At 42.9% G+C, this 27,226-nt stretch overlaps 1 protein-coding gene across 2 annotated transcripts in view; it reads left to right on the forward strand.

Annotated features, from left to right (window-relative positions):
- The window catches only part of sdk1b (sidekick cell adhesion molecule 1b), a 141,069-nt gene that overhangs the window by 79,253 nt on the left and 34,590 nt on the right, over positions 1–27,226 (forward strand). Inside the window, exons 6-16 of one of the 2 annotated variants that reach the window (XM_061274806.1) lie at positions 7,276–7,302; positions 12,203–12,305; positions 13,721–13,896; positions 16,289–16,372; positions 17,900–18,094; positions 18,201–18,317; positions 18,660–18,827; positions 19,841–19,943; positions 20,028–20,201; positions 21,552–21,688; positions 23,074–23,221. In XM_061274806.1, the coding sequence (XP_061130790.1) occupies positions 7,276–7,302; positions 12,203–12,305; positions 13,721–13,896; positions 16,289–16,372; positions 17,900–18,094; positions 18,201–18,317; positions 18,660–18,827; positions 19,841–19,943; positions 20,028–20,201; positions 21,552–21,688; positions 23,074–23,221 (1,432 nt within the window). The remainder of the gene's footprint in view (positions 1–7,275; positions 7,303–12,202; positions 12,306–13,720; positions 13,897–16,288; positions 16,373–17,899; positions 18,095–18,200; positions 18,318–18,659; positions 18,828–19,840; positions 19,944–20,027; positions 20,202–21,551; positions 21,689–23,073; positions 23,222–27,226) is intronic. The other variant, XM_061274807.1, reaches the window with a different exon arrangement.

The raw sequence follows: 27,226 nt of genomic DNA on the forward strand, positions 1-27,226 counted from the left end.
AAATCGCCCGTTGTTTTGATAATCCCAACGGTCCCCGCCGCTGTCCTCGTAACCAAACGGTGATGTGTGTATGCAAATGAGTGTTGTGGATAGCAGCTGGAGACAACACATAGACGTAGACAGATGTTTTACACTCATTACTTGGGAGAGCACGTATAAACGGCACCCATGTGGAACTGGGAGGGACAAAGTCAAAGTCGTAGTTTGTCTCGGTAGGTTTAAAGAATTCTGGGGGGGGAAAATGGATTCCAATGCGTCCTCTCCACCCATCCAAAATGGAGCAGCCAGACAGGATTGCAATGTTCATACCCTCGTCTGTATCAGCGCATTCGCTTTGTTAAACACTTTCAGAGTATCCAGAATACAAATGAAGTATTATTATGCATGCAAATTTGCCTTTCCCGTCTTGTGCGCGCCGCTGCTTCCTCTCGTGCGCACCGCGTAACAGGTTAGATGAGAGCTTCGGCCCGGTCGGCGGATGCTCATTTGTCGCGACAGAAAAATGACGGCAGACGCACCAGTGAATGATGAGGCTGCATGTCAAAGCAAGTGTGACGCTGTGTAGGAAGAAAAGAAACTTAAAGGAAGGGTGGGACACTAGATAACGAGGTGCTGAGGAAGCGGAAACGGAGAGTGGAAAAAAAGGGGATATGAGGGCATCGATTGCTTAGCTCAGCATATATACGTGTGTGCGTGTGTGTGTGTGTGTTTATATATATATATATATATATATATATAGTTTTTTCCCGACTATAAGGCGCACCTAAATACCTAAAATCTTCTCAAAAGCCGACAGTGCGCCTTATAGTACAGTGCGCCTTATATATGGACTAAATTCCTAAATTCAAACTGGCCCGAAGCATTGTGTCATGAAATCAATCATAAGTGGCCCGCTGAAGACTATAAATCATGAATCAAAAAGATTATGGATCATTATTTTGTGATTATAAAGTCATTTGTTGCATCTGAAGTTGAAATAAAAAAGATAAAATGGAGAATGATTTGATTTGGATTAGAAATCTGACATGATGCATTAATGGTGCGCCTTATAGTCCGGTGCGCCTTATATAAGGACCAAGTTTTGAAATGGGCCATTCATTGAAGGTGCGCCTTATAGTCCGAAAAATACGGTATATACATATATACAGTGCCTTCAACTCTTTTACTTGTCATATAAACTCTAATGCAATGCTGTTTCTGACACCTATTTCCTAATATATCCAACGGTACAGTAAACCCCCACGGTACACACATCCATCCAAAAAGAAAGATTAGAAGAAGATTCGAGGCAGAGCAAGGTGTGACCTGGGTTGTTAGTGGAAATTAACTTATCCTGTAAAACAACACTCAACTAATTTGAGATGATAGTCTCATGACAAAATTCCAATTTGTATCGTTAAAACTCTTGTTCCAAACAATCAGCACGGTTTTTCAATGCAGGAAAAACAACGCAGAAGTCATTGGCAGAAAAACATAGAAAAACAAAATGGAGGGAGCAGGGAAGGTGTGCGAGGGGGGAGAAGTTCAAGAAAACGCGGCGAGCCGGTGCAAAAAGCGCGCTAGCTTTGAGGACAAAACTGGGAAGAAGAAAGAGAGGCGGGGTGTGAAATAAATATTGAAAGGGGATGCTGAAAACAGGAATAGATCAACAGGGCCTTTAATCCAAATATAGTCTCTGTTGCTTAACTCGCTATCACTCTTTGTATCAAAACACATGCGACAGCCGTGTGTTTGTGCGTGCGGGTCGCCATGGCGTGATCCGCAGACAGATGACGGCCATTACCGAGCCGCCCAAACCAGGCGGAACAGCTGCAGCCAGATCGCACTGATCTATTGCTGCCCTAATGAATCTGTTATGGCCAGACCTCAACAATCAATCTCCGAGCCACTTAATCAATTAGGCCATTAATCAGACGCGGAGCCCAACTGTTCCTGCCGGGGGACTGGGCCAGGATGAGTGATCACATGACATATAAACACAGACAAAAAGACACACAAACACGTGGAGTTAAGTCAGCAAGTGCGCCAAATGCAACCAACAGGCGCGACCGACTCAAACACTCGCTTAGCGCGTCGGAATTTGCTCAGCCGTTATCATTCCTTATCTGGTCATCCTCACCCGCTTGCTGGACCTCATCCCAGCTGTCTTCGAGCGAGAGGTAGAATCATACGAATTTATTTCTGATATTATTGACACGTCGACAACACTCACAATTGCACGCCGGTAATTAGCACGTACGCGCACGCTCCTTCTAGACTAGCATGTTTCCGTTTTCCTGAGAATTATGAGCAGACGTGTTCAATAGAGGATGATTATGTTCGCATATAGTTGGACTAATAACCTTGCCGATGGGATCAGCGGGGAAAATAAACAGCATAACTAATCAGACTTTTATTCAATAGCACAAATTGTTGGAAATAGTCAGCGTCTGCCGACACGCTGCTATTTCTGTCTCTGTTTTATGACATCATCTGCATTCATTTTTCATTTGCCATCTACATATTTATTCATTCCCAATTTATAAATAATACATCGATATAGTTTACCATTTCTTCTTCATTTGGGCCCAATGGAAGGACCCTCTTGGGGTTATTGTTTTTCTCTCGCAACTACTCCAGACTTCCCTAAAAAACAAATTTGTTGCTCATGAAATTAATGTATGATAATAAAAAAATATCTTTCACTCAGTCAAAAAAAATGAGTATCAATTTTGAAATGAGATGGATGTATGCCCATCATGACAACAAGACATACGGAAAAGTCCAAATTAAACAGGAAAGGGCCAGTTCATCACTGCTTGGCTTTATTTCCTTTGTTTCCATTCCCGGTTTATTGTGGCGATAATAATGCCACCTTTCTCTCTGCCATCATTGTTAGCGGAAATAATTAAAATGTGCCTCCACAAGTGCATTCATATTCTCATGTTAGTCTCAGAATAGCTCGCAGCACCCAAGGAGCCAAACCAGTGCCAAGAACTTGTCGACCGCCGCTGATGTGTCTGAATGGACAGTGGCCAGAAAATGGAGAGCGTATGCAAAGAGTCATGAACACAAAACTCGGATAGCTCCCCTTCCTTGAGGGGGGGGACACTTGAAATTCAATATCCACTCACACGGCGACACATTTACTTGCGTCGAGGGTCTGCTGTGCTCACTTACTCGCGTCAATCGGACAAGAACGAGGCGATAAAGAGCGGCGGGGACATAAAGACAAAAGAGGCGAGACAATGAAGGAGTGTGATGTATGTGGAGGACTACCTGGCCACTTTCAGGGGGGGGGGGGGGGATAAGGCAACTGATTAGATGAGGACGGATGCTCGCTGATGCCGCCTGTTCTCCATCTGGTGTTCCGCCGCTAGCTCGAACCTCTAGAGCGACGCCGTGCTTTCACATTTGCAAATTCAAAGGCGGCTAATGCCGCCCAATTTGTAAAATGATTCAATTACGCAAGCATAAATGTAATTAGATCGTGTAGACATGTTACGCCAGATATGTTTCAGTTAGTTTGACTTTGAAATCGGAGTACCGCTGGTCGAATATATGACGCTGAGTGAAGAGTAAAGCTAGCAAGATGTGACGCAATCTGGATTTCAGGAAGCAAAATGGTGCCTGGATTATTGACTTCAATCATATGCCACTGTAGGCCTCCTGCGGCGCTGGAAAATCAAACATTCACGCCACAAATAGCAGTATTCAAAGATTGAACTGACCTTGCTGAAGATTTATCTCTAACACGTTATCTGACTTGGACTTTTCTCTTGGACAGAAAAGCAATGATGTCATGACATTGCCAGATACTTTTCTGTGAGAATTGCAATTTCTAGATTTTACTAAGGTAGGCGATTTCATCAGTCCATTAATTTTGCAGTGCGCTGGGAGGAAGGAGGCGCACCCGATTGTCAGTTCCCAAATTGACTTTATGAAGGAAAGTTGCGTGTTTCCGCTCCCCTTTTTTTTTTTTTTGGGGTTATCTGTGTTTATTTTCTCCAATCTTTTCATGTCATAAGCACTAATTACACAAAGCCAATAGATTCCAAAAACAAGCAGTGTTGATAAACGAGTGTTCAAGTGATTGAGGCAAACGGCGCTGATGAAGACAAGACCAAAGGTCAAAGTATTTGACGTTTTGGATTCTGATTGACAGCCGCACGTACGGAAAGACTCAATTGGTGCGCGTCTTGCAGGCGTGGCTGAACATCTCAAATTGGAAAGGTCAAGCGTTCTCCGGAGGGGTCGACGGATAGGTAGCTGCAACGTCTAAAGAGGATCTGTGTGTGTATTTTTCAATATGTAAAACCCTACTCAGCGCTTTTAGATATACATTGGGCATAAATAGTTCAGCTCTTCACTAGCCGGTGTTTGAAAGCCAGACCTCTGTAAGAATCGAAGTCCTACAGGGATCACTGCTGGGTCCGAGGTCAAAAACAGCTGCCAGCCTATTATTTTACCAGTGTGTCGCTGCGTGTGTGTGTGTGTGTACTTCTATGATTTTGTCTACGCAGGAAAACCAAAGTGTGACTGTGCGTCTGTATGGTGCTTGATATGAATTTCAAATGCGACCAGAGAAGAGGAGAATGAGAAGAAGGGTTGTGGCTACTGTGAGATTGACAGGGTAAATTGGAGTGTGAGTATTTTTTCGTGGAGCTTGGACACACCAGGGAGGAAGAAAAGTCCCAAATGTCTCGCTATAAAAATTTGTGACTAAGCGAGGCTGCCACCAAGGTCAAAGGACATTTGCTTTGTGTGTGTGTTTGTGTGTTGTGTGTGTGTGTGTCCAGAGGGGTTTGTAAAGTCACCTCAGCTAATAGGTGACTCACTGCAGGGACTCGGGTCAACACAATAAGACATGACAAACATAACAACCTTGACACGCATTAAGAAGGGGCAGGTACTACACAAAATCACACAAACAACAACACGCGAACACACCATGAGGACACGCTTGTGACTTGCTTGTTTGTAAATCCTTCGGGCAGATTAATACAGCACGGTGAATTCATGAATACAAAGTGTACCTGAGGCCAGGAAAATTTTCACATGGGGTCGAACTTTGGGTCCTCCAAAAAAATATTACTGATTAATTCGGTCATAGTTGAAGTCACAATTATTCAAATGATGATTTCTTTTTTGGTTGCAAAAAAAAGTCAAATATTTTTGTAATTATGCCAATTTTGTAATTGTGGAGTGTAATCATCGTAGTTTTAATTTTGATTAATTGCAGAGACCTAGATCAACCTGCATCTAAATCCAAAATAAGTGAATAACAACTTTCTTTTGTGGATTGCAACAAAACAAGTTGAATTGGGTATTTTAAGAATTATTTTAGGGGGAGAGGTGAATTGTCACTGCAATGTCCTCATTGTTTCTCTGCCCCACACTGCAGAAAAAACGATCCTTCAATATGGCAAAGGAAAAAATTGAAATCCCTCCAAACCGAAATCTCTGTGCTTTAAAGTGGATGTGTACATTGGCGAGTTCAGTCAGTGACCCCCGTTTTGGCACCACTCAAGAACAGTGAACATTATTGTTTACATCTGGATTTTCTTTTATCCACCACCTGCTGCAATGTCTCAGCGCTGAAGGGAATCCATTAACATAATGTGTGGGCCATTCTATACACACACACACACACACACACACCACGCTGTCTAATGAGAGCCAAAACATGAGCTTCTGCCTTGACAAAAATAATAATATTCACTTTTGATTGACTGTGTCATTTGCTTTGCTGTGGTGTAAAAGTTGACTGGAACTTTGTCAGAGCTGTTTCTTAGAATTGCCGGTGTCAGGGGTCACCAAAACAATCCAGAAAATATAGTGTGGTTGTGATTTGCTATGGTGGCATTATAATGAGTTGTTCCTAATATTTTGATCTCAGGTCAAATTGATTGGTCAGGTCCAATCATGCTATTTTAATAGAGTTTGTTCTTAAATATCTGCCTGCCCCCCATTTATCTGTTTGGCTTTATCTTTTGATTTGAGCTTGTGTGCTTTTGCTGTGCTCATCTTTTGTTTGGCACTGTGTGTATTTTTGCGCGTCTCTCCACCGAGCAAACGTTCAGTCGATGGCAACGTGATTCATCGGAATCTAATTTACGGGCCGATTGCGCAATGTCCGCCAAACAGTCAGGAGCCTGGCGCGTACTTGGAATATGCGAGTGGTGAGTGTATGAAAACAAAAGCAGGAATGAAGTGGGTGTATCGATAGATGCAGAGCCAAAGCAGATTTACGGCCAAGAAAACGTCCATACCTTCATTTTCGGTCACACTATATCTGGACGCAAGAAGCTTCTTGTGGCATTACATCCTTTTCTGTAACGTCATATTTTTAAAAAAATTCTCTTTCATGCATTTAAGCATGTCAAAAAAATTGTTCAGCCACTCTTATTCTCAGTGGCTCATTTTCCCCCCTGACTATTTGATTTTTCTTTTTGTCTAATCCCTTTGCACAAAACCATGCTTGAATGAGTTGGGTGGAAAAAACTTGTACAGAATGGTGACCTCGAGCCTAACAAATGCCAGAAATTCTCACAGACGCCGCACTCCAGCATCTTGTAGAAAGTCTTTCAGAGGAATGAAAGTTTTGGAAATTCTGTTTAATTGTAGTGCTTCTATGAACAGAGATGACATGGACGAATTTCAACTCTTACCTCTGCCTCACTTCTCTGAGGGTTTTTATTTTCTCCCTTATTCCAAATAGTATTCATTCAAGAGTCTAATGCTAGTAAATGTGAATACCGTAATTTTCGGACTATAAGTCGCACCGGAGTATAAATCGCACCAGCCATAAAATGCCCAAAAAAGTGAAAAAATAACATATATATGTATGTAAGTCGCTCCTGAGTATAAGTCGCCCCCCCCACCCAAACAAAAAAAACCAACGTGACTTATAGTCTGAAAATTACGGTAGTTGTTTGTCTGTGAGACTGTGAACACTGGAAATTCGTCGTGCACATAAATGTTAAAAGTTACAGAATGTCAACACACAGACTTTAATTGGTTTAATAGTGATGAGGGAATAGATTACTCTACGTACACGTGAGCTACGTTAGCTAACACGTTAGCTAACACATCTTCTGTCTCACAAATGAACGATTAGCACCTGAAACAAGCATATCCACTCAAAGTATATTTTCAGGTAGACTGCGACGAAAAGTCTAACCCTCAATTGATTGAAAACGCTCCGAAAGTTTTTTTTTTTTAACTGCATTTTTAACTATGCACTAAAATAGCTGTTCTTTTCCCCTTCTTTCTTTCCACCCCTCTCGCTGACAGTTGGCAAGAAGAGCCGAGGGTCAACAGGTAAATCTTATCTTTACATTTACAATCGATATCTTTGTTGTCTCTGGATCATAATATTTTTGTGAGCCACTCTTCCATTCCGAAGGGATTTTCTCGGCTAAATGCTGGCGGCGGGTGGTCCTATTACTGCAGCCTACTACCATCATGAATAACTAACTCTGGAAAAACACGCACATAAATAATGTGTAGTTTGAACACTCTGAAGTAAATGTAATGGCCTCCAGCGTTATTGTACCGTGGACTCGGACAGGACCTGTTGTTTGGTGTTATACCTTTCGGTTCAGCTCACATTATGACGAGGATCTAATTTACGTACAGCGCCGTTAATTGGTGTCAAGTGTCCGACCTCATTGGTCACCGCAAAGAAAAGGCCAGGTTAGCCTGGCAGCTGGATGCAAGGGAGTGGAACACACACAGACACACGTGTGTGGATACTAAGTTGTGTGTTTGCTGGAATTCTGTATACTGTGTATCGCAAATCTGGTTTAGCGTCCCTCTCAAAAATGTTTGTAAATGGATTAATGTAGGATACAGGAAGACAAATCCTTATAATAGCCCAAATGATTCAAGACAAAGAAGCAAAACATTATTAAATTAAAAGTATAATTGTCAATTTACAGATTGTAACTTGTAAACCACAGCTGTCAAAAAATCGATGAATCGATTGGTTTCGTAATACACTTTCACGCAAAATTCAATTTCATCCGATTTTACCATTAATCAATTGTATAACCGATAGAATAATCGATTCTAAAAATATTCCGACTGTGAACTGGATTCAATGAAAATCCAGTGGCAAAATGAAACCTGATTGAAGGAACTTGAAAATAAGATGACCCGCAGGTTTAGCTTGTCGCTTTTCCGCCGGCTCTTTCCTGTCGTTTAAGTGACAGGACGTTAGCGTTGTCGCACTTTCAACCTGACTTGACTCACTTAGCTCCATTTGAACAATGTCTTCTGACAGCATCACCAGACCGTGTTACCTGAGCTTGAGTCCAAAAACATTGCTAAGGTGTCAGTCTGATCTCTTTTAACCCTTTTTTTTTTTTAAATCAGGAACAAAAATGTATTGTATTTAATGACTAAGAATGAAATTCGCTTCATGCTAGGACATTATCAGACGCCAATAGCAAAGAAACGACAAGCATTAACTCAATGAATTGTAGGTTATTTTTTCAAAATTATTCCCCCCCTATTTCAAAGTCTTTGAGAGAAAAAAAATATATATTGTATTCGATGCTGTACAGTACTCGATTGAAGTGCATCGTGCTACTATGTATTCTGTCTTATCCTGTACGTGTAAATATTTGAGCGCCATATTTTTTATTTAGGACTCATGCCCCGGAGCGTCTGTTTAAAATAGTAATCACAAAACAACAACAATTGTGTACACCATGCTCCCACTTTAATGTGGTGCGCTGATGACGTTACGTCAATATGACATTGTGGCATCGTTCTAAAAGTAAGGTGTGGAAAAAAAATTCTTTCCTCGTTTTTTTTTTTCATTCCCCTTAAGTCCATCGGAAAGAAGATGCAGGATTTTGGCAACTCCGAAACGAGGGATGAATATTTAAAATAGGGCATCGCTCTGCGTGGGTCGATGGGGGTCATTTCTTGCCTGCTGGTGGTGCTAGTGGTGATGTCGCGGCGTCGAGAGGCTAGCGCAGTCAGACCGTGACACTTCGCTGTCAGCGAGCACCATTAATGAGCGCGGTGACATGCACAAACACTCGCCTCGTTTTCGCAATCGCATGCCAGTGAGGGAAATGATCGTTTTCTACTTGCCCAGAGAAGAAAAAAAAAAAAAAAAACATCTCTCCCTCGTGTTTTTCTCCTTTTGACTTACTTATCAATTATTTCACTTCTAGGCTGTTTAATTTCCCAAATGGATGTCCGAGTGTATTGTACCAGTATTTCCGAATAGCCGTTGAGGAAAGGCATCAAAACAACATTGGAAATCTTTCAGAAAAGAAAAGTGTACAATAGGGCTGAAAGATAAGACTGAACAGATTAGCCTGGAACAGATTGAGGACATTTCCATTCATTTCAATGGGGAAACCTAATTTGGGACAATTCCCTCTGCTCTCTAGGTCCTTGCTGAGTTTTGTTTAAAAGGCTTACAACTCACACGCACGCACACACTACTTGGTGTGTTGAGTGAGTGGCAGATTTAATAAGAGAACAAGCTGTAATCCAAGAGAATCCATTCAAAGCGGGATTACACTCTAATCTGGATGGAATCACCTCTCATCTCTCTCTCTATCTCCATCGCACTTTCTCCCCCCTCTCACTTTTTCTCTCTTTATCCATCGCTATCTCTTATCAGCCCTAAAGCTGCACAAATCCTTTTACTAGCCCTGTTTTTTTTTAAATTTTGTATCGTTCCAGCCTTTATTTAATTTGGGTTTTTTTGTTGACCAAATATCAAGCACACACACACGCCTAGCTGTCAATCAGCAGTGAGTGCACTGATGACAGCATTGTAACAGTCGCACGCATAAAGGCACACTGTGTTCTTTCCCACCATCCTCACAGGTTTGTGTGTGTGTGCGTGTGTGTGCGTGTGTGTGTGTGTGTGTGTGTGTGTGTGTGTGTGTGCGTGTGTGTGTGTGTGTGTGTGTGTGGAGCCATGCAGCTGAAGAGACAGTAAAGTCATTAGCATTCAACACTAGCACAAGCTAACGTCCCGTCGACTGGCAAATCTAGTCTCTGGTGTTTTTTATTTTTATTTTATTTTTTATCAAAGGTTGCCTGTTTTTAAAAGGTTGTTATGCTTTCGTAGGACGGCGGCCGACCACATGGTGTTTCTCATTCGCTTAAAGAGCAATCCAATATATTTTGATGAAATTTCTGGACTTTCCGCATCGCCTCTTTGCAGGGAGCTGTTCGAGCTGGCACAGCTTGTGCATGCACAAAGAATTAAAAGCTGAAAAAAAAAAGTTTTGCCTGCCATTATGTCAGCGTAAAACAAACTGGAAAATGTTTAAACGGCATGAAAGCGAATGAGGGACGATGCGCTCGTGACAAGATGAAATAATATTTCCCCAGACGGGAGAGGCTGTTAGCGAGAGGAAATAGGAGGGACGATCACACATCCATATGGCGTTTTGCTTTCTCCTCCGCTTCCGCCATCTTTTACTCCGGCGAGACGTCGGCCATCTGCGACACTCCCCTCGATACGCTGTCTGCCTCAGCCGAGCCCTTTTATTCACCTCCTTTCAACCTCCCTCGAGATTCCGTCTGCCTCCTTCCGTCCGAGCTAACTGGCTGTCACCTTTAGCGCGTTACTCGTGGCCACTGTCGGCGTTTAACACGCTCACCAATGGCTTCTTGTCTGACCTCGTCTTAATGACCACCCTCCATCTTGCTCACCTGCTACAGGTCTTTTTTTTTTTTTTTTTTTAATTACACCACGTTGTACGACACGTTGGCCCTTTGCACGATGACAACCTTTATGTGCGATGAAGATATCTACTAACACAGCCACCCCGGGAAAATCCACCTATTTGAAAGTGAAACCTGCTCAGGGCAAATAGAATTTACCATATTTTCCACATAGGCGATTATAAGGTGCACCTTCGATGAATGGCCCATTTTAAAACTTTGTCCATATATAAAGCGCACCGGATTATAAAGCGCATCGAATAAATAACTCAATGTTGCTCAAACGTTAATGCAATCACAATATAGTAACACTCGAGATAGTGAAAACAATAACAATATATCAATGTATCGCACTTTTGAGAAAATTGGAGGTTTTTAGGTGCTCTTTATAGTGCAGAAAATACGGTAGTTAGTTTCAGTCTATTGACACCAGCGCAACAAAGCTAACATTAGCCTGCAGAAGTTATCTAGCAACCTTTACAGTCATTAAAGAATTTCTGACTCTAAGGAGAAATTGAATCCTATTCTCTTTTATTAGCGAAAAAAAAATCCCTTTTTTAATGTTAACACACGTCAGAGCATGGTGTTCGCCCCCAATTTTCTTTTTGTATCTTCTCAGTTCGTGACTCAACCTGTACTCCTAAGTTGGAGGACAAGTGGGTGTCAGTGACAAGGCGCTGGCATGTTAAAGTGTACAAGAGTGTGAGATTGTGTGTGTAAGAGTGCGAATGTATATACGTGTGTGTGTGTGTAGTCATTTGCCTCCTTTATTGCACCCGCATGTCTTATTCCCTGTGACAGCGGGATATGATTCTTTGGCTCTTGTGAGTGTCTCCCAAAAAAAAGGAGAAGGAATAAAGAGCAGGGAGTCAATTACCACCTTATTGGTGCTCGGTTTCAAAGGGGAGATGAAAGACGCTGCTCACCTCCAAGTGCGTTGGCTCCCTAACCCCGCACTACTCAACCTATCATTTTCTGACGCTCACATCCCCATCCAACTCCTGTCACAGTTGGCCTCTTTAATTTCTACTCCTTACTTCTGACTGATTGCAAATCTGCATATTCATAACTACGCGGCGCCGTGGCCAATCCAATGACGTTCGTATGTGTAGGCGCCGTTTCTTCTCATACTAATTCTGCTGAGCACATTATACACTTTTCCAGCTGTGATAAGAATCCTATTGAGTCTTTTTTTTTTTTTTATTATGAGAGGCCATTTGGGTCATAAATCATCTTCTCCCTCGCTCCTTCTCAGACAAGCACACATCATCATCATAATCTCTTACTCGCACCACCATTTATTTTACCAGCGGGGACATAAATCATTGTTCACGCATACCAGTGTACTATTTTTCATGTTATCATTGTCACACATGTGTAGTGTTATCCTCTTTGCAATTCATCATTACTACTCTGAAGAGTGAGGAATAGTTTAGAGTATTTGTTGATGGTGGATTTACTGTTCAAATGAAAATATGGTGAACCTCGTGAGATGAGTTTCATCTTTTTACTGCAGATTTGGAGTCAGACGTTGACGCTCCGGCTATTGTGATCGGACCTAAAAACACGACAGTGTTGGCAGGGACCAAGGCCACCTTGGAATGCATCGCCAATGCCAGGTACATTTAATTTATTTATTCATGCTGGCTGCCATATTTGTTATGTTTGCATAATCCAATGTAAGCCAATACAATAGCGCTGCTTTATATACAAATTGGCGGCATCATCAAGCACTTGAATTCAGACCTAAAGTGTATTTGAAAATTCATGGATATTAACATCAATGATGATTTAGGGTTGGAAATCGCCGATCGCAACCAATATATACATTTAAATGAGCAATGCGGTTAATTTAGCACAACTGTGAGTTTTACAATGAGCGGGCTGGTCTTGTTGAGAACGGCAACCTTCCTGAGAGCCGTTAAATGTATTTGAAGTGCATGACAAATGCAACCGGAATGACTATTAGCACCCCTGAAGTTGCATTAGACTTACATCATAGGCCTTGTTGTTTTTATATCAAACACACCAGGATATTCAACAGCGAAATAATAGCAGGCAAGGACCATTTATGTGTGTTGACCCAGCTTTTCAAAAGATATATTTCATCAGTGTTCAGATGCCGGCCGACTGTGTTCAAATCAACAGGTGATAAGCTGCACACGCTCCCGAAGCGCACTCGAGTGTTTGGAGAGGGGTTTTGTCGGATTGGCTTATTGAGCCCGCTGTCTGTCTGGCTCGTGTGTGTCTTGGCCGGGCTTTTGTCAAGATGCACAGAGCAAATCAGCACGCTCGCCAATAGATAGTTACGCATATCAGCCAATGGAATGTAGCTGTTGAGAACCATTGGAAAGAACCACAGAGTGCTATTAATAGGTGTTGGCACATTTTTCACAAAATGTTTGCATGATTCGCGTTAGCATCGTTTCAGTTATCGTCTAAGCGTTGGCATTCATCTCACAGGTCTTGACTCTTTCTGGGTGATTAACAATGAACACAATGGGAGTTTAGTTTTGTTGAATTAAAATTAGTACTGTTTATCATCGTCGTTAAGTCAATTTACCGCAGAGTCATGAATATCTAAGCCCCACCAACTCATAGAGGCAATTCTGTCTAAATGAGGGAATTAAGTCGTGGATCCAATGCAAATTTAATGAATACTTGTAATCATTGCTAATAACAGCTTTTTTGTTTTGCCAATTAAGGGTACAATAAGTTGAAATGAAACAGATATAAGATGCACTTTGATAAATCTTTCTTATAAGAACAAGAACAAAGTAAATCTCCTTAGCGGGTGCTCCGACAACTTTTAAAAGAAAAAAAAGAATCAAATGAAATACATTTATTCGCCAAGCCTAATGCATGTTTGTTATGATGATTATTAATATTATTTTCTAAGGAGATAATACTAGTGATCTCGCAATGCTTGCTGTCATTCATACTGTTGCCATTCATTTGCTCTCTCATTGATGCATTTACTCAGCTCTGCTTTTTTCCTCTGTCACGTCATTATCTTCTTCCTCCTCCTTTTCAGAGATGTAGACAGCTTGCTGGTGGTATGGAAACGCGATGGGCGCCACTTGGCCAGTGGGCGTCAGCTGGTGATTCCCGTCCCGACCTCCTCGGACGGCGGCGAGTATGTTTGCGAAGCGCTGCTCGACAACAGCACCGCCAAAGTTGCCCAGGCCAAGGCGCACCTCACTGTCATTGGTAAGCAAAAAAAAAAAAAAAAAAAATTAAATAGCTGTCCAACCCCTTTAAGAACCCATCATATGTTTTCAGCGGCTTTACGACCCACTGGTATCTTTTCTCCGGTGGCATCACAGTAAAATCCAATGAAAAAAAAACATAAAAATGCTTGTGAAGTAAATCCTCCTCTTGTGAGACATCTGGTGACGTCATACGCGACAGCGTTTTCAAACTGGATTTTTTTTTTTTGTGGGACCACCACGCCGTTGAACTTGATCAACTGTAAAAAATTACGACACACTGAAGAGTGAATTTCCCCGGAGAATAGAAAAAGGTAGAATAAATCAAATAGTTACATGTCCCTGGAAATTGCAAATGCGCACGCTGCGGGGATTAAATGTCCACCGTGAGACAACTCCAGCTAAATCTCTTGTCCGTCAATAAAGTGTATCAACATGCAGTAAATTAGTGTGCGTGCGTGTGTGCACGTGTGTGTGTCAATTCCACTCTTAGAATGTAATGGCAAAATGACACTATGGGCACACACGCCAGTTTGCCCGCCAGCTAAATTAGTTTTTTCCCCCCCTTCCGAGTCACAAATCAATAATGGGGATGGGATAAAAAAAATAAAAAAAAATCAAGGCAGTCGCATAGAAGCTCTCATGGCAAGCGGTGGCTGTCCTGGATATTTGTGTGTAAATAGAAAACAACAGACCCCAGCAGCCAAGGCTTGATTGATGAAGCGCTCCCTCCTACCCGCACGTCAGCGTCTTTTTTTTTTGATCTACTGCGGTTGTCGAAGCGTGGGAGCGCCTTAACGCACAGAGAGCAAACTAGTGACGCCGATAGAATTCTCACGAGACACAAGACCTGCCAGAGTGTGCTTAGCCCTTTTTTCTACTCTGAGCACACACATCATTGGTGTTGATAATCGGGCTGAACAATCATTTTGGGGATTAATATTTCTATCGCAGACAACACAATTTTGTGATTGTCCAAGCTGCGTCAGCGTTACTTTTTTTTTTAGACTTCTTTTCACAGTTACCGTTTTTTTCCATGTATAATGCGCAAAATTTAACTAATTTATTGTCCTAAAATCTGGGGTGCGCATTATACATGGGTACATTTTTTTTTTTAATCCGTATATGATACGGAGGCCGCCATTACAGATGCGCTTTCTTCTCTGCTGTTCACTTCAAACACGCTCCATACGAACACAATGCTCTCGTATCAGATGCTTGCTAGATCACCTGCTCGTAAGTTCTCACAATGTACCCTACACAAATCCGAAAAGTTTCATCGCTATCGAGTTTGCTAGCGCATGCGCAGTGATACTGACCGGCAGAATAACATCCGGTTGTTCCCAAAGATGATCTTTTTTCTGAAATAATTTTACGTTCACGGACTTAAGTAGGAGTCAAAATTTGGGTGCGTATTATACATGGGTACAGGCTTTTTTCCAGCATCAACATGCCAGTTTTAGGGTGCGTATTATACATGGGGGCGCATTATACATGGAAAAAAACGGTAATATTCATCACGCGCTATAATAGCAAGTCATAACAGCTGCTCGAACAAATACGACAAAAAATATATAAGGGCTGCTCGGCATCACTGATGAATAATAATACTCAGTATCTAATATGGACTCAATAGACCTCGTGAATGCAGTGAAATTAATTTCTATACAGAACGGCGCGTGTGTGCGTGCGTGCGCGTGCCTCAAAGGTCTTCATTATTCAGTCGCATTTCTATTCTGCCCACCAATCGGAATATGTATGACACGGGGAGCTGGCGTGTTGCGTCGCCACCACCGACAACAATAGATCTGTTTTTGTTTTCCCGCTGCTTTACTGCCACACAAATGGGACACCAGCAGAAGCGTCTTGAAAGCCCAAACTGGCTAAATAAATCCGAAATTATGTGTTTCGCTTTGTGCGTCTTGGTACTCATCTGATTGAAGAGGATTAATACATGTGCTTTATCAGTGTCACACCACCAGGACTTTTTTTTTTTTCTTTTTTTTAATTAGAATTTTTTTCATCATGTCGCTTTTGTTTTCTTTCACGGCACACTTTGCCAGTCGAAAATCACACGCAACTCCAACTGTGCTCAATAAACATACGTTGTGTGTTTGAAAAGAGAAAGCACAAAGCACAACTTAAAAGCAGGCATACTCAAATAGAATAAATGGAGAAGCTTCCCTCACGCCGGCCGTCTTAAACTTACACTTTCTTTTTGGTGTTGCTCACATTCCGCACAATTGAAGATGACTTTGATATAGTTTTGCGTCCGAGTTATTCAAATGGATGTATTCCTTTCGTCTTCTTCCAAAGTGTAATGTTATGGGACAAAAATAGTTTGACCATTTGGAAGGACAGAAAGAAGATGATGTTTTGTGTTTTCTTTCCAGAGCCACCATCTTTGACCGCTCAGCCCCAGTTGAAGATCATTGCTCAGATTGACAAAAATGTGGAAATTCCTTGCTTGGCCACGGGTATGTTGCATTTTTTTTTTTTTCCATCGGCAGATATGAGCTTTATCTTCTTCCCAATTTCCCAAGCGTTCACTTAAACTGTTCCAGGGTCAGCGTTTATTGGCTTGCTGCCAGAGTAAAATACTTCAAGCTATTTTATTGATTGTTAAGCAAGGACACTTTTGCTTGACGTCATTGTTGATTGTAATTGCATCGGCATGAGAAATACAAAGTGTGCCACCAGAAATTTGGTAAAAAGGTGCTGTTTTACATTAAAAAATGGTTTATATTATTTGAAGACACTCAAATGTACGTCATGTATCATATTAAAGGGTGATTCCAAATTAATATTCACTGACATGCTAACATTAGCATTGATACATACGATTGAACACAAATATATACACATATAACAATACTGGTACTGTATATATTTATTTTCTTTTAAAAATCTTAATGAAACTTCAGTAATTAAGATTATTGTTTGTGTTGATCACTCAATTTAATTGTGATTATGCTTCGAATATAAAGTACAACATTATAGAGGTCGAGTTTTCCTCATGAAAACACAAACAAAACATTTTTCATTCGTTTCAAAGGGGAAAGCTGAGTTACACACAGTCAAGGACCCGCATCACAAAGCACCATTGTATTTCAACAGCGTCCCTCGTTGTGCGTCTGCGTGCTCCGTGAACATCAGAATTGCGTTTAGCAGTAGGAGCAGATTAAAACAGTGACACCAAAACCCATTGTTCATGACAGATGCTAGAAAGTGGATTACGCAAAGATGATTTAACGTGTAGGAGTGGACGCGGTTTAGGAGGGGAAAAAAAAAAAAAAAGTCAACATTCTTGCATCCGTCACACAGCACCGAGCAAGTTTGACGTTCCTCGTCGATACTGCCCGGGCGTTATTAAATAGTCTGAGCGCCTCGGGGTGAGGGCAGAGCAGAGCGATGGCGGCTCCGAGGAAGAGTGACATGCATTGAGGGACCGAGAATACTTCACGCGGGAAGTTTGACATCGACGGATTGAGGCGAGAAGCAGGAATTCTGAACACACACGCATACTGTACAAATTAGTATGGAGAGCTGATGCTAATTACATTAGCCTCATGCCTGTCACTCTCGACATAAGTGTCAGGTAGGTTGCCGCTTGTTCTGTAGATATTTGCTGCTATAATTTATCAAGAGTATTTTCCAGCTGCCCCCATCACCCAGACAGGGCTGCAATCAATATATTATTAGCAGTCATTATGTCGCCATACATATTAATAGCAACAGAGAGCAGGGAAAGGCGTTGTAGGAGCGACGAGCACTGCTCGGGGAGGTCAAATGTTTTTCAATTGTGTCCCAATTAGATAAGATGGACGTTTGTGTGTACAGAACCCAGGCTCAATTTTCAAGTTGAGAAATGTACTTGAGATATCATCGAAATATCACTTATGCAATGCCGGGATGCGGGAAAGTGTAATTGCACATCCACTCCAGTAGGTGGCAGTGGCACCCTGATGTTTCAGGAAAATGGAAGCACTCTTTGTTCTGCGCAGGTGTGCCTCCGCCCAGATTGGAATGGTACAAAGACGCCGTGCCTCTCTCCAAGCTAGCCAACCCTCGCTACAAGGTCACGAGCGCGGCGGGCCTGACGGTGCGGCGAGTGCAGCCGGGGGACGGCGGGATATTCCAATGCTTCGCCCGCAACGCCGCCGGCGAGACGCAAGCTCACACGCAGCTCCTCGTTTCCAGTGAGTCCTCCAAGGATGCTGTCATTCCTTCGCCCTCTGCATCCTCATCACAACTTTCCTCTCGTGTCTTCTTTCTTCCCAACTTTGCTCCCTCGCTGCATTTCAGATGCGCCGCCGACCTTCACCGAGCGCCCATCCGACAAAACCGTGACTGAAGGCAACACCGCCTTGTTTATATGCCAGACGAGTGGCGCGCCAAAGCCTGGCATCACCTGGAGGAAAGGTAACATGTTCACAAAAATTGAAGTCTGCATCCTGGGCTCGCCACACACTCGGCGTGAGCGATATGATTGAACGCGACTGAACTGGACAATCAAGAGCAAATTATAGTCACTGACGCACACCAGGCAATTGACCTTCCTTCGCACACGCAACATAAACAGCATGGCGCCACTGTCAGGAGTGGATTGCCTAGGCCCTGTATATTATAATACATAGAGGAAAGTGAGCAGAGACTCTCCACCCTTTGCTTTTCAGTCACAGGCACATACAGAATTCTAAATATACGTATAATATTAAATCCGTTGCTTTAGGTTAACGAAAAGTCTCAATTTCTGTGTTGTAGGCTTGCAGGTGTTGGCGAGCGGTTCCGTGCAGGTTCCCAGGTTCACACTCTTGCAGTCGGGCAGTCTGCAGGTTCAACCTGTCAGCTTTCAGGATTCGGGAGAATACACCTGCTTCGCCTCCAATTCGGAGAAGACCATTAACGCCACGGCAAAGCTCACTGTCTTGAGTAAGTAAGACTCCAAATTGCCACCAAATATTCAGATGTATGTCCAGAACTTTATTTGAAACAAACTTCTGCTGCACACTTTATCAGTAATATGGAGCCCATATCATCCTGGACTGGGAAATGGTTTCTTCCAGAGGCCTTGACAAAGTTTGGTGGAAATACATTTAAATCAAAAGATTTTTTTATATAACTAAACTTCAAGGGGCGTATCGTCCTTGTCGGGGGAGCAGCGACATGAAATCCTTCAATACAGACGCGGAACACTAATTAAGCCGTCCCTGTCGGGTGGCATTAGTCCAGCATAGCAAACAGCCGCACGATTGCCGATCGATGTCACGGGCAGATGCGATGGCGAATAAATCATGTGATTGGCCGGGCAGGAGGACGACTGAGTGGCCGCTAAACGTATCGATCGGTTCATTTTTACATTTATTCCGCCAGCTTCACATTAAATACTGCTGGATTCGATTAGGCCGGCGGCCTGCTGGATGCTCGCCGTCAGTGCTTCTTTGCCGGGTGATTCATCTAAAGCGCCGCCGTCGTCTACGGTGAATGAGCCGGCGACGTCCTCGCCCGTGCACATTTTTATTTCTTTTTCATGAGAGGAACGGAATACCACGTCGTCAGCACTTTTCGAACAACACAAGCGCAGGCGTGTCTTTTTTCGAGCAGATAATGTACGTCCTTGTACGGTTGTGCTCCGCTAGTTCCTGGATTAAATGGTGACTAATTGATTTTTTTTTTCTTCTTCCGAGTCAGGGGCAACCTTGCGTGAACGTTTAGAATAACACAGCTTCGCGTTTAACAAATCATTTGTCACGTTTGTGTACTCGAAGCAGAAGTTCTCCGACTTTTCACACCAAGCATCTCTTCAAAAATTGCCATCATTAAAATATGTTGATCGAATATTAAGTGGAGGTTTTATGCTTCTTTATTATTATATTGCTTTAAAATAATTTAAATATCTTTTGTGTATTAGAAGTTTGCCTCGTTTTGATGACTGTTATTTTCAGGTCGCACCATCATCTCTGTCCCCCCGTCCGAGCTACGTGTAATCAAAGGCACCACGGCTTTTTTGGCCTGCAATGCAACACATGACCCGAGAGTCAACGTCAGGTACCAACTTCTTCGTTTGAGAGTGGAAACTTAGGGCAGTTTGTTTTCCATGCTGGAAATAAACGCAGCGCCTCTCTGTTGCAGCTTCAAATGGGAGCGAGGAGGTGCGCCCATCTTGACCACCAGCGGGGGGCGTGTCTCCGTACGCCAAGGCTCCCTCACCATTGGCCAGACTTGGTCAGGCGACATCGGGGATTACACCTGCACTGTGATCTCGCGGGCTGGCAACGATTCCCGCTCCGCTCGCCTGGAAGTCATGTGAGTTGCCATTCCTTAACTACAAAAAATGGCGGCTCGGATTTGAAACTAGATTAAGATAAAAAACCGGATGCTTTTATTGCTTTGCCCAATGGGAACGAACGTACGTGGCAGAAGTCAGAAATTACACACATCGACATTAATAAAGTGTTTAGCTCATTTAATTTGTCATCCGTTTTAATATTTTCGTCATGTGCAAATGTGTCGGCAATTATACCCCCCCCCCCCCACACACACACACACACACCCAACGAGTCACTAATATTAAATCAGGTCGCATGCATATTTCACCAAGCGCACCTCATTAAAGCCGCTGTGAGGGAATGCTCGCAGGTAGGGGCCCATTATGTATTAATGAACACTTGTATGATATATTTATAAACCATACTTATGCTATATTCTTAAAATTACAAGGCAGGAAGGCGGGAAGTCGGGTCTGTAGTCTTCGGAACCGTAGTGAGTGGCGAGGTTGCTTGTCCGTTGGAGTAGCTCCGTGTTGACGCTTATGGAAAAAAAAAGAGGGGACGGTAAATTAGGGATTTGGCGCATGCGTGAGAGTGACATTCTCGTTAGCTCGCTATCGTCGGGTCACGGAGGCTAACAGACGCTGGCGGCTGAGGAGACAGACTAATTACCAGCAGGTTATTGGTTCAACTCTCACAAGGCCCATCCATGTGTTCGTCACTCTCAAAGTGCGTGCGTGTGTGCGTGTGTGCGCGCGCGGCCTCAGCGGAGGTAAGCGCTCCAACATTCTCGATGCTCATCCATTAATTAATGCCGTCATGTCAGCTCTAAGAAGAAAACATCAATCTCATTTCCCCTCGTCCTCTTTTCTCTTCCCCGTATCCTCTCGGAGCATCGCCACCTTTACCATCACCTTCATCTGTCTGCCATCATCATCTTCACAATTACTTTATTGAAATATGGAATGACTCAAAGGTGACGACAAAAAGTTAATGATGGCATTGTAGGAGGAAACAAACGAGCCGTTTTATTTCTAGAGCTACTGGCCTCGCCTAAAATATACTCGGACCCCCAGGTGGCAGGCCAGATAATTGATGGTAATTTTCCGATTTGTTTACAGGAATTTGTTTCCACGTTTACTCTCGTTTTTAGGGCTTGTAAAAAGATTTCTTTGGTCACCCCATGGACCCCCAAGGAAAAAAATCTTAGCTCCGCCAGTGTCCATCACGCTTTTTCTTACACGGACTTGTGTTATTTCTTTTCCGTTGTTCCATGAAAGAATACTTGAAGGGGTTTACTAATATATTTTATCTACTCTATGCCAATGTCAGACTTTCTCTGTGTAAAAGTATGTGTTGCAAGTTTTTTATTTATTTTTTTTTCCAGAGAGTTGCCACACTCTCCTCGCTCCTTGGCGGCGCGTCTCAACGACTCTGACTCACGTTCGGTCCTGCTCTCCTGGCTTCGTCCTTTCGACGGCAACTCTCCGCTACTCTACTATCTGTTGGAGCTCTCGGAGAACAGTACGTATAAGCGTGTGTGTGTGTGTGGGGGGGGGGGGATCTGGTGGGCTAATTTATAGCCCCAGAGCGGCTAACAGCTGTTCGCTCGCTGTCTAGCTGGCCCTGATGTACGCTCATTTATAAGCATATGGGGAATAGTGTTGCTGCGTAAATGTACGTCCAGGTTCTCTATAAATAAATTCTCACGACCCTCCCACCAGTCTCGTTCTCTCGCTCGCTTTCGCTTCCTCCGTCAGCGCAGATGTTTGGAACAGCAGGCCGCGTCGCTTTCAGATGGCACACAGAGGGAAAGAGGGATGGAGGAAGAGAATGACAAGATGGCTACACCGACGTCTGCTCTCCTTCTATTTTGTGCACAGACAGGCACTTTTTATTTTAATATAAAACTAAAAAAACTCAAACTCCACGCGTAAACTTGGAGGATGGAACCTTGACGAGCAAGATTGAGGCCTCACTTCACTCCATCCCTGACTCAGAAACACCTCCAGCTCACAGCTACTTTACATTGCTAGCTTAGACTTATTCTTACTATCATGGAGTATTGCCGAAAGTTGATAGATAGGTAGGTAGGTAGATAGGTAGATAGGTAGATAGGTAGATAGGTAGATAGGTAGATAGATAGATAGATAGGTAGGTAGGTAGGTAGGTAGGTAGGTAGGTAGGTAGGTAGGTAGGTAGGTAGGTAGGTAGGTAGATAGGTAGATAGGTAGATAGATAGATAGATAGATAGATAGATAGATAGATAGATAGATAGATAGATAGATAGATAGATAGATAGATAGATAGATAGATAGATAGATAGATAGATAGATAGATAGATAGATAGATAGATAGATAGATAGATAGATAGATAGATAGATAGATAGATAGATAGATAGATAGATAGATAGATAGATAGATAGATAGATAGATAATTGTTCTTCTGCTCTTATGTGCAAGTGGAACGCAATATGTAACACAAAAATATTTTTTCATCGAAGGAGAAAAGAAGTGTGACGGGGGGAAATTATAGCAAGCCTGGTGACATTGAAGGGTAGATAAAAGTGGTTTTGTTATGTTGTCGCCGTGTGAGTGCACCCACACACATTCATGACACATTAGGTGCTCGGAGTGGCTGTTGCTAATGCTCGTATTTATCCATCACACAGTTGCTTTCTTGCCTTTGCTTTGTTTGCATACGCTCCCACATTACGCCTGCCATCCACACACCTGGACACTCAGATGAGAAGGTGCACGTAGACAAAATGGACGTCAATATCTGTGCTCCTTTTATTATTTGGGGTTGTTTTTATTTTGAAATATTGTCACGATTTATAGCAAAAAGTTTCATCCCTATTGGGTAAAAAAAAAACCTAACCCCCTTTCTCCCGCTTGTGTCCATCCAGACTCTCCATGGAAGGTCTACCTGTCCGAAGTGGACCCCACAGTGACCAACATATCAGTGGGAGGGCTCACCCCTGCCCGGACTTATCAGTTCCGCCTTTGCGCTGTCAACCACGTGGGCCGGGGTCAGTACAGCGCCGAGACGCAGCGGTAAGAGTATTTCGTGTTCATTTGTTGTTGTTTTTATCCCCAAGACTCGCTATCGTTTTATTTCGTATTTAGTTGGAAACCTGAAAACAATTTGTTAGCCGGGCTTTCTGTGAAATAGAGTTTTGCTGCAAACTGAATGCCGGTCAGAAAGCAGGATAATATAATCATGACTATGCTCATAGAGAGGCCACGCAATTTAGTGCATTCAAATGTCAAGGTTTGCTGTTAAAAATCCATTTGCCTTAGTTGCAGGCTTTTCTGTGATCAGGTCCTCGTTGGAAATGTGCTATGTTATTTCCCCGCCAGTCTCAGGGAATTTATTAGCCAGCGGGTGGGGGAAAGTGAGCGGCCTTTTTGTTAAAGTGGGGGAGTGGATTTGGCCTTAAAAGCGGACCCATTGTTGTGCAGGTGTGTGTGTGGGAGGGGGAAAAGACGGGACACTAACAGCGGCATAGAGGGAGGTGTGGTTGCCAATTGTGCTTCTGAACACACACACACACACAATAGCACAGATGTGGCCATTGACAGATGCCAGATGTCGCTCCTCCAAATATAATCTCAGCAATGGAGCTGCTGCCAATTGTAATGATAGAAAGTGCATTCATTTAACAACCTAAACGAAGTTTAGTTTGAACATATTGTGCTTTTTTTTTTCTTCTTCTTCAATTTACGAGTACACAGGTATACTAATAACATCATGTCGAATCAAAACATAATCCCACTGAAGCGAACTAAATTCCACTTGAATCGTATTACACTAAGTATAAATTGTGCAGACGTGTCCTTTATTTGTCGATTGCCAATCTTCAGTAGTTGCGTGCGTCGGTTCTGTCCGACAGCGGGCCACCTGCTCCTCAGCACAAAGTAGGTTGTTAGAAGCACTGGAGAACAGAATACATTGATCCTCCGCAAATGAGAGACTGGCAGGTGGACAAGTCATCGGTTGGTCAGCGGATCAGAGCAGATGGATACGGCTCTTCATCAGCGTTCGTTCCGTATGTGACCACACGCGCGACGCTTTTAATCTCTTGGACGTCAGCTGGAACCAGGCGACGCACGCGTTACGAGTGGCCAAAAAAAGACACTTGGTGCTCTCGCCTGCAGCTCCAAGCTTGAGGCGTAACCAAATGCGTCATCATCTAGTGGAAAAGTGCCACTGGGATGACAAAAAAAATGATTATTTCATAAATTTCAAACACTTCCGAGGTGCCAAGCGGATTCATTATTTAAACGCTAAGTTTGCCTATCGGGAATTAAAATGGCGGATAAGTTAAAGTGATTGCCTTTCAGTGGTGAAGTGTGTGTTGTCATCGATCGATTGTTAATATGATGTGTTAATTGTTTTGAGTCACACTTTTTAGTTGCGATGATTTGTCCCGAGACATTTCATTAACCTTTGAGATCACATCGGGGGATATTTGTCATGATTGTACTCGAACAGCGCATTTGAAATGTCGTGGGATATGGTCAAGTGTCACCGAACACCATTCTTGATGACTTTAGAGCCATATTTGAGATTTTCTATGCCCAAATCTGATGAGTTCAACTTGAGGAACTTGAACGGGGCCGCTGTCATCAGATCACTTCTTAGCGGCGGAGCAGCGTGATCCCTCCTGGCCTCTCGCTTTCTCCTCCAGCATCCAATTTCCTCGAACAGCTTGATCACTTTTCATTTTTCTCCCGCCATTTTTGGCAACCTTTTACTTTTTTGTCCATCATGTCCTTTGCCCTCAATTATTTCATCTTTCACTTGTCTTTCCGCTTTCCTCCTTCTTCTTGTTAACCTCGCTCGGCGTCCAACGCTGCTGACCCGACCTGGCCTTGATAGTGGTTATGACTCCCAAAAACGTCGGGGCGGCGGGGGGGGTAAAGAAAAAAGATGGAAGCGGGAGAGCTTGTGGCTTTACTGTAAGCTGCTCAGTTTACATAATCAGTAAGCATATGTGTCAACACACACATTTGTCGCTCGGCTTAGGATGCGCCGCAACATCCGATGGCCTTTTCCCTGGCACGGATTATGACTTGCCACATGTCCCTCTTGAGTGATGATGCTCCGAGCTACTGAGCCATTAGTTTTGTGCTCGCGATATGTGCACTTTTGTTAAAATATGGTAAATTAGAATAATCTGCAATGATAAAATGCAAAGGTTTCTGGGTTTACTTTTATCCCTCCCATTTGCTATGAAAACATTTACACGTTATAGATTTAAACGCCAAAATATTCCTCTAAATCACGTCATTTTATCGAAATTCTGCTAGCTTAATGCTAACAAGTCTGTCTACCATATCCCATGTCCCAAATGTTAACTAGTAGGAGCTTTATGTTGGCATTAAGCTAGAAGAATTTCACCTGGCTACCATGTCCCATGTCACAAATATTAACTAGTAGCAGTTTTACGTTAGCATTAAGCTAATACAAGTTTTTCAAAAGGTGAAGTTGTTTTAAATATAGATGTCACTGTTTATTGTATTGTTGATGATGATAATGAAACCTGATTAGCAAGATAAGACAAAACAAAGACTATGACAACAACTAACAACAAGTCATGATACTAGCTGGAAAATTAGCATAGACACCAGACAGAGTAGCCCCATGGCTTTTGATGGTTGAAGTTTACCATCTGGAGACAAACGAAATGTAATCTTTGACAATCTTTTTTTTTTTTTTTTGACTGAAATCGATGATGTGAATTAGCACGCCACCCAAGTACATACGCACACACAAGCTGTTGCACCCCAAAGCAAAAAAAAACACCATGAATTGCCTTCATTCCCGCCCAAATCGTTTAAAAGTAAATATTTCACATCAAGTGGGTTCAACACGGGGACGTTAACTTCGCACAAACACGAATCATAAAGTCCCAGCTGACGACGAGGCGGCAGCACTTTCGCGCAAAAATATACATGCAGCTTCCGAATAATAACTCTAGCTCATAAGTTGCTCTGAAGGCTGTTTGACACACTTTATCTGTCCCCTGCTATTAAGGAAAAGAGGATGGATTTCTGGAGGAGATGAACATTTTCGTCTGTGTGTGTGCTTGTGTGTAATTCCCCACTCTGCAGGAATTAACACAAGTTTTTTTTGTCGTCCTTCACCATTTAATGCCCACACGCTTTCGTGGCACCGAATCCACATTGCGTATCGACTTTTAAATCAAACGCTTGAGTCGACCACAGCTCAAAGGAGGTGGGGAGAAAAAAAAAATGGCGATTTGTTGGGTGGAAGAAATGCAAGGGGAAATGAGGGCAGCGGATATTAAAACGTTGAAAAGTAAGCAGCTGGGGACACGGTGATTGGACAGCGGGGTGTTTGGACATGGGCTAAGCGCTACACCCGAATCTTTCTGACCTCTGATTTGTTGGCTTCTTGGTTACTTTCAATTAGGAAACATCGACCCATCCAATTCCGATACCTCTGGTCCTCGTTAGAGTCGCGGGTGAGCTGGAGCCTATCCCAGCGGACTCTGGACAAGATGCGGGCTATGATTATTGTTTCTTTAGTATTCTACTGAGCATCCAGGACAGTGGACCTTTTTCACGTGTCACGATACAATGAACGGCCGTTTATCCTTTCCGCAATAAACAGACGTTCTCTGTAAAATCTACGATGCAGAGAGGCCATATAGATTTTTTGATAGTTTTACTTCTCCCACGGGCTTTCAACACAAATTTATTCCTAAGCTCCTGCTCTCATTCTCTCCCTGTCAAAAAATGGGAGACTCACTTTGAAGAAAGAAAAAGAAGACTCTTGCTTAGTATGATGGCTTCGAAATATTTAAGTATCCAGGGTATTATATTGATGGTAAATGCTGCTTTTCTCGGTGGATGGCGATCGTAAATGGGGAAAAAAAATCAAGAACGAACAAAACAGATGTCGAAAAACAAGTGAAAGTCATTGCGTTCATCTTAATTTGCGATGGCTATACGCTAAACGCGTTTTGCTGTCTGCCGCCAGGCCATCGAAACACACGAGGCAATCTGCAGTTGGCGCTTGTAAACAGCCGG

The sequence above is a fragment of the Syngnathus typhle genome, linkage group LG3, assembly GCF_033458585.1.
Source record: "Syngnathus typhle isolate RoL2023-S1 ecotype Sweden linkage group LG3, RoL_Styp_1.0, whole genome shotgun sequence".
Taxonomy (NCBI): Eukaryota; Metazoa; Chordata; class Actinopteri; order Syngnathiformes; family Syngnathidae; genus Syngnathus; species Syngnathus typhle.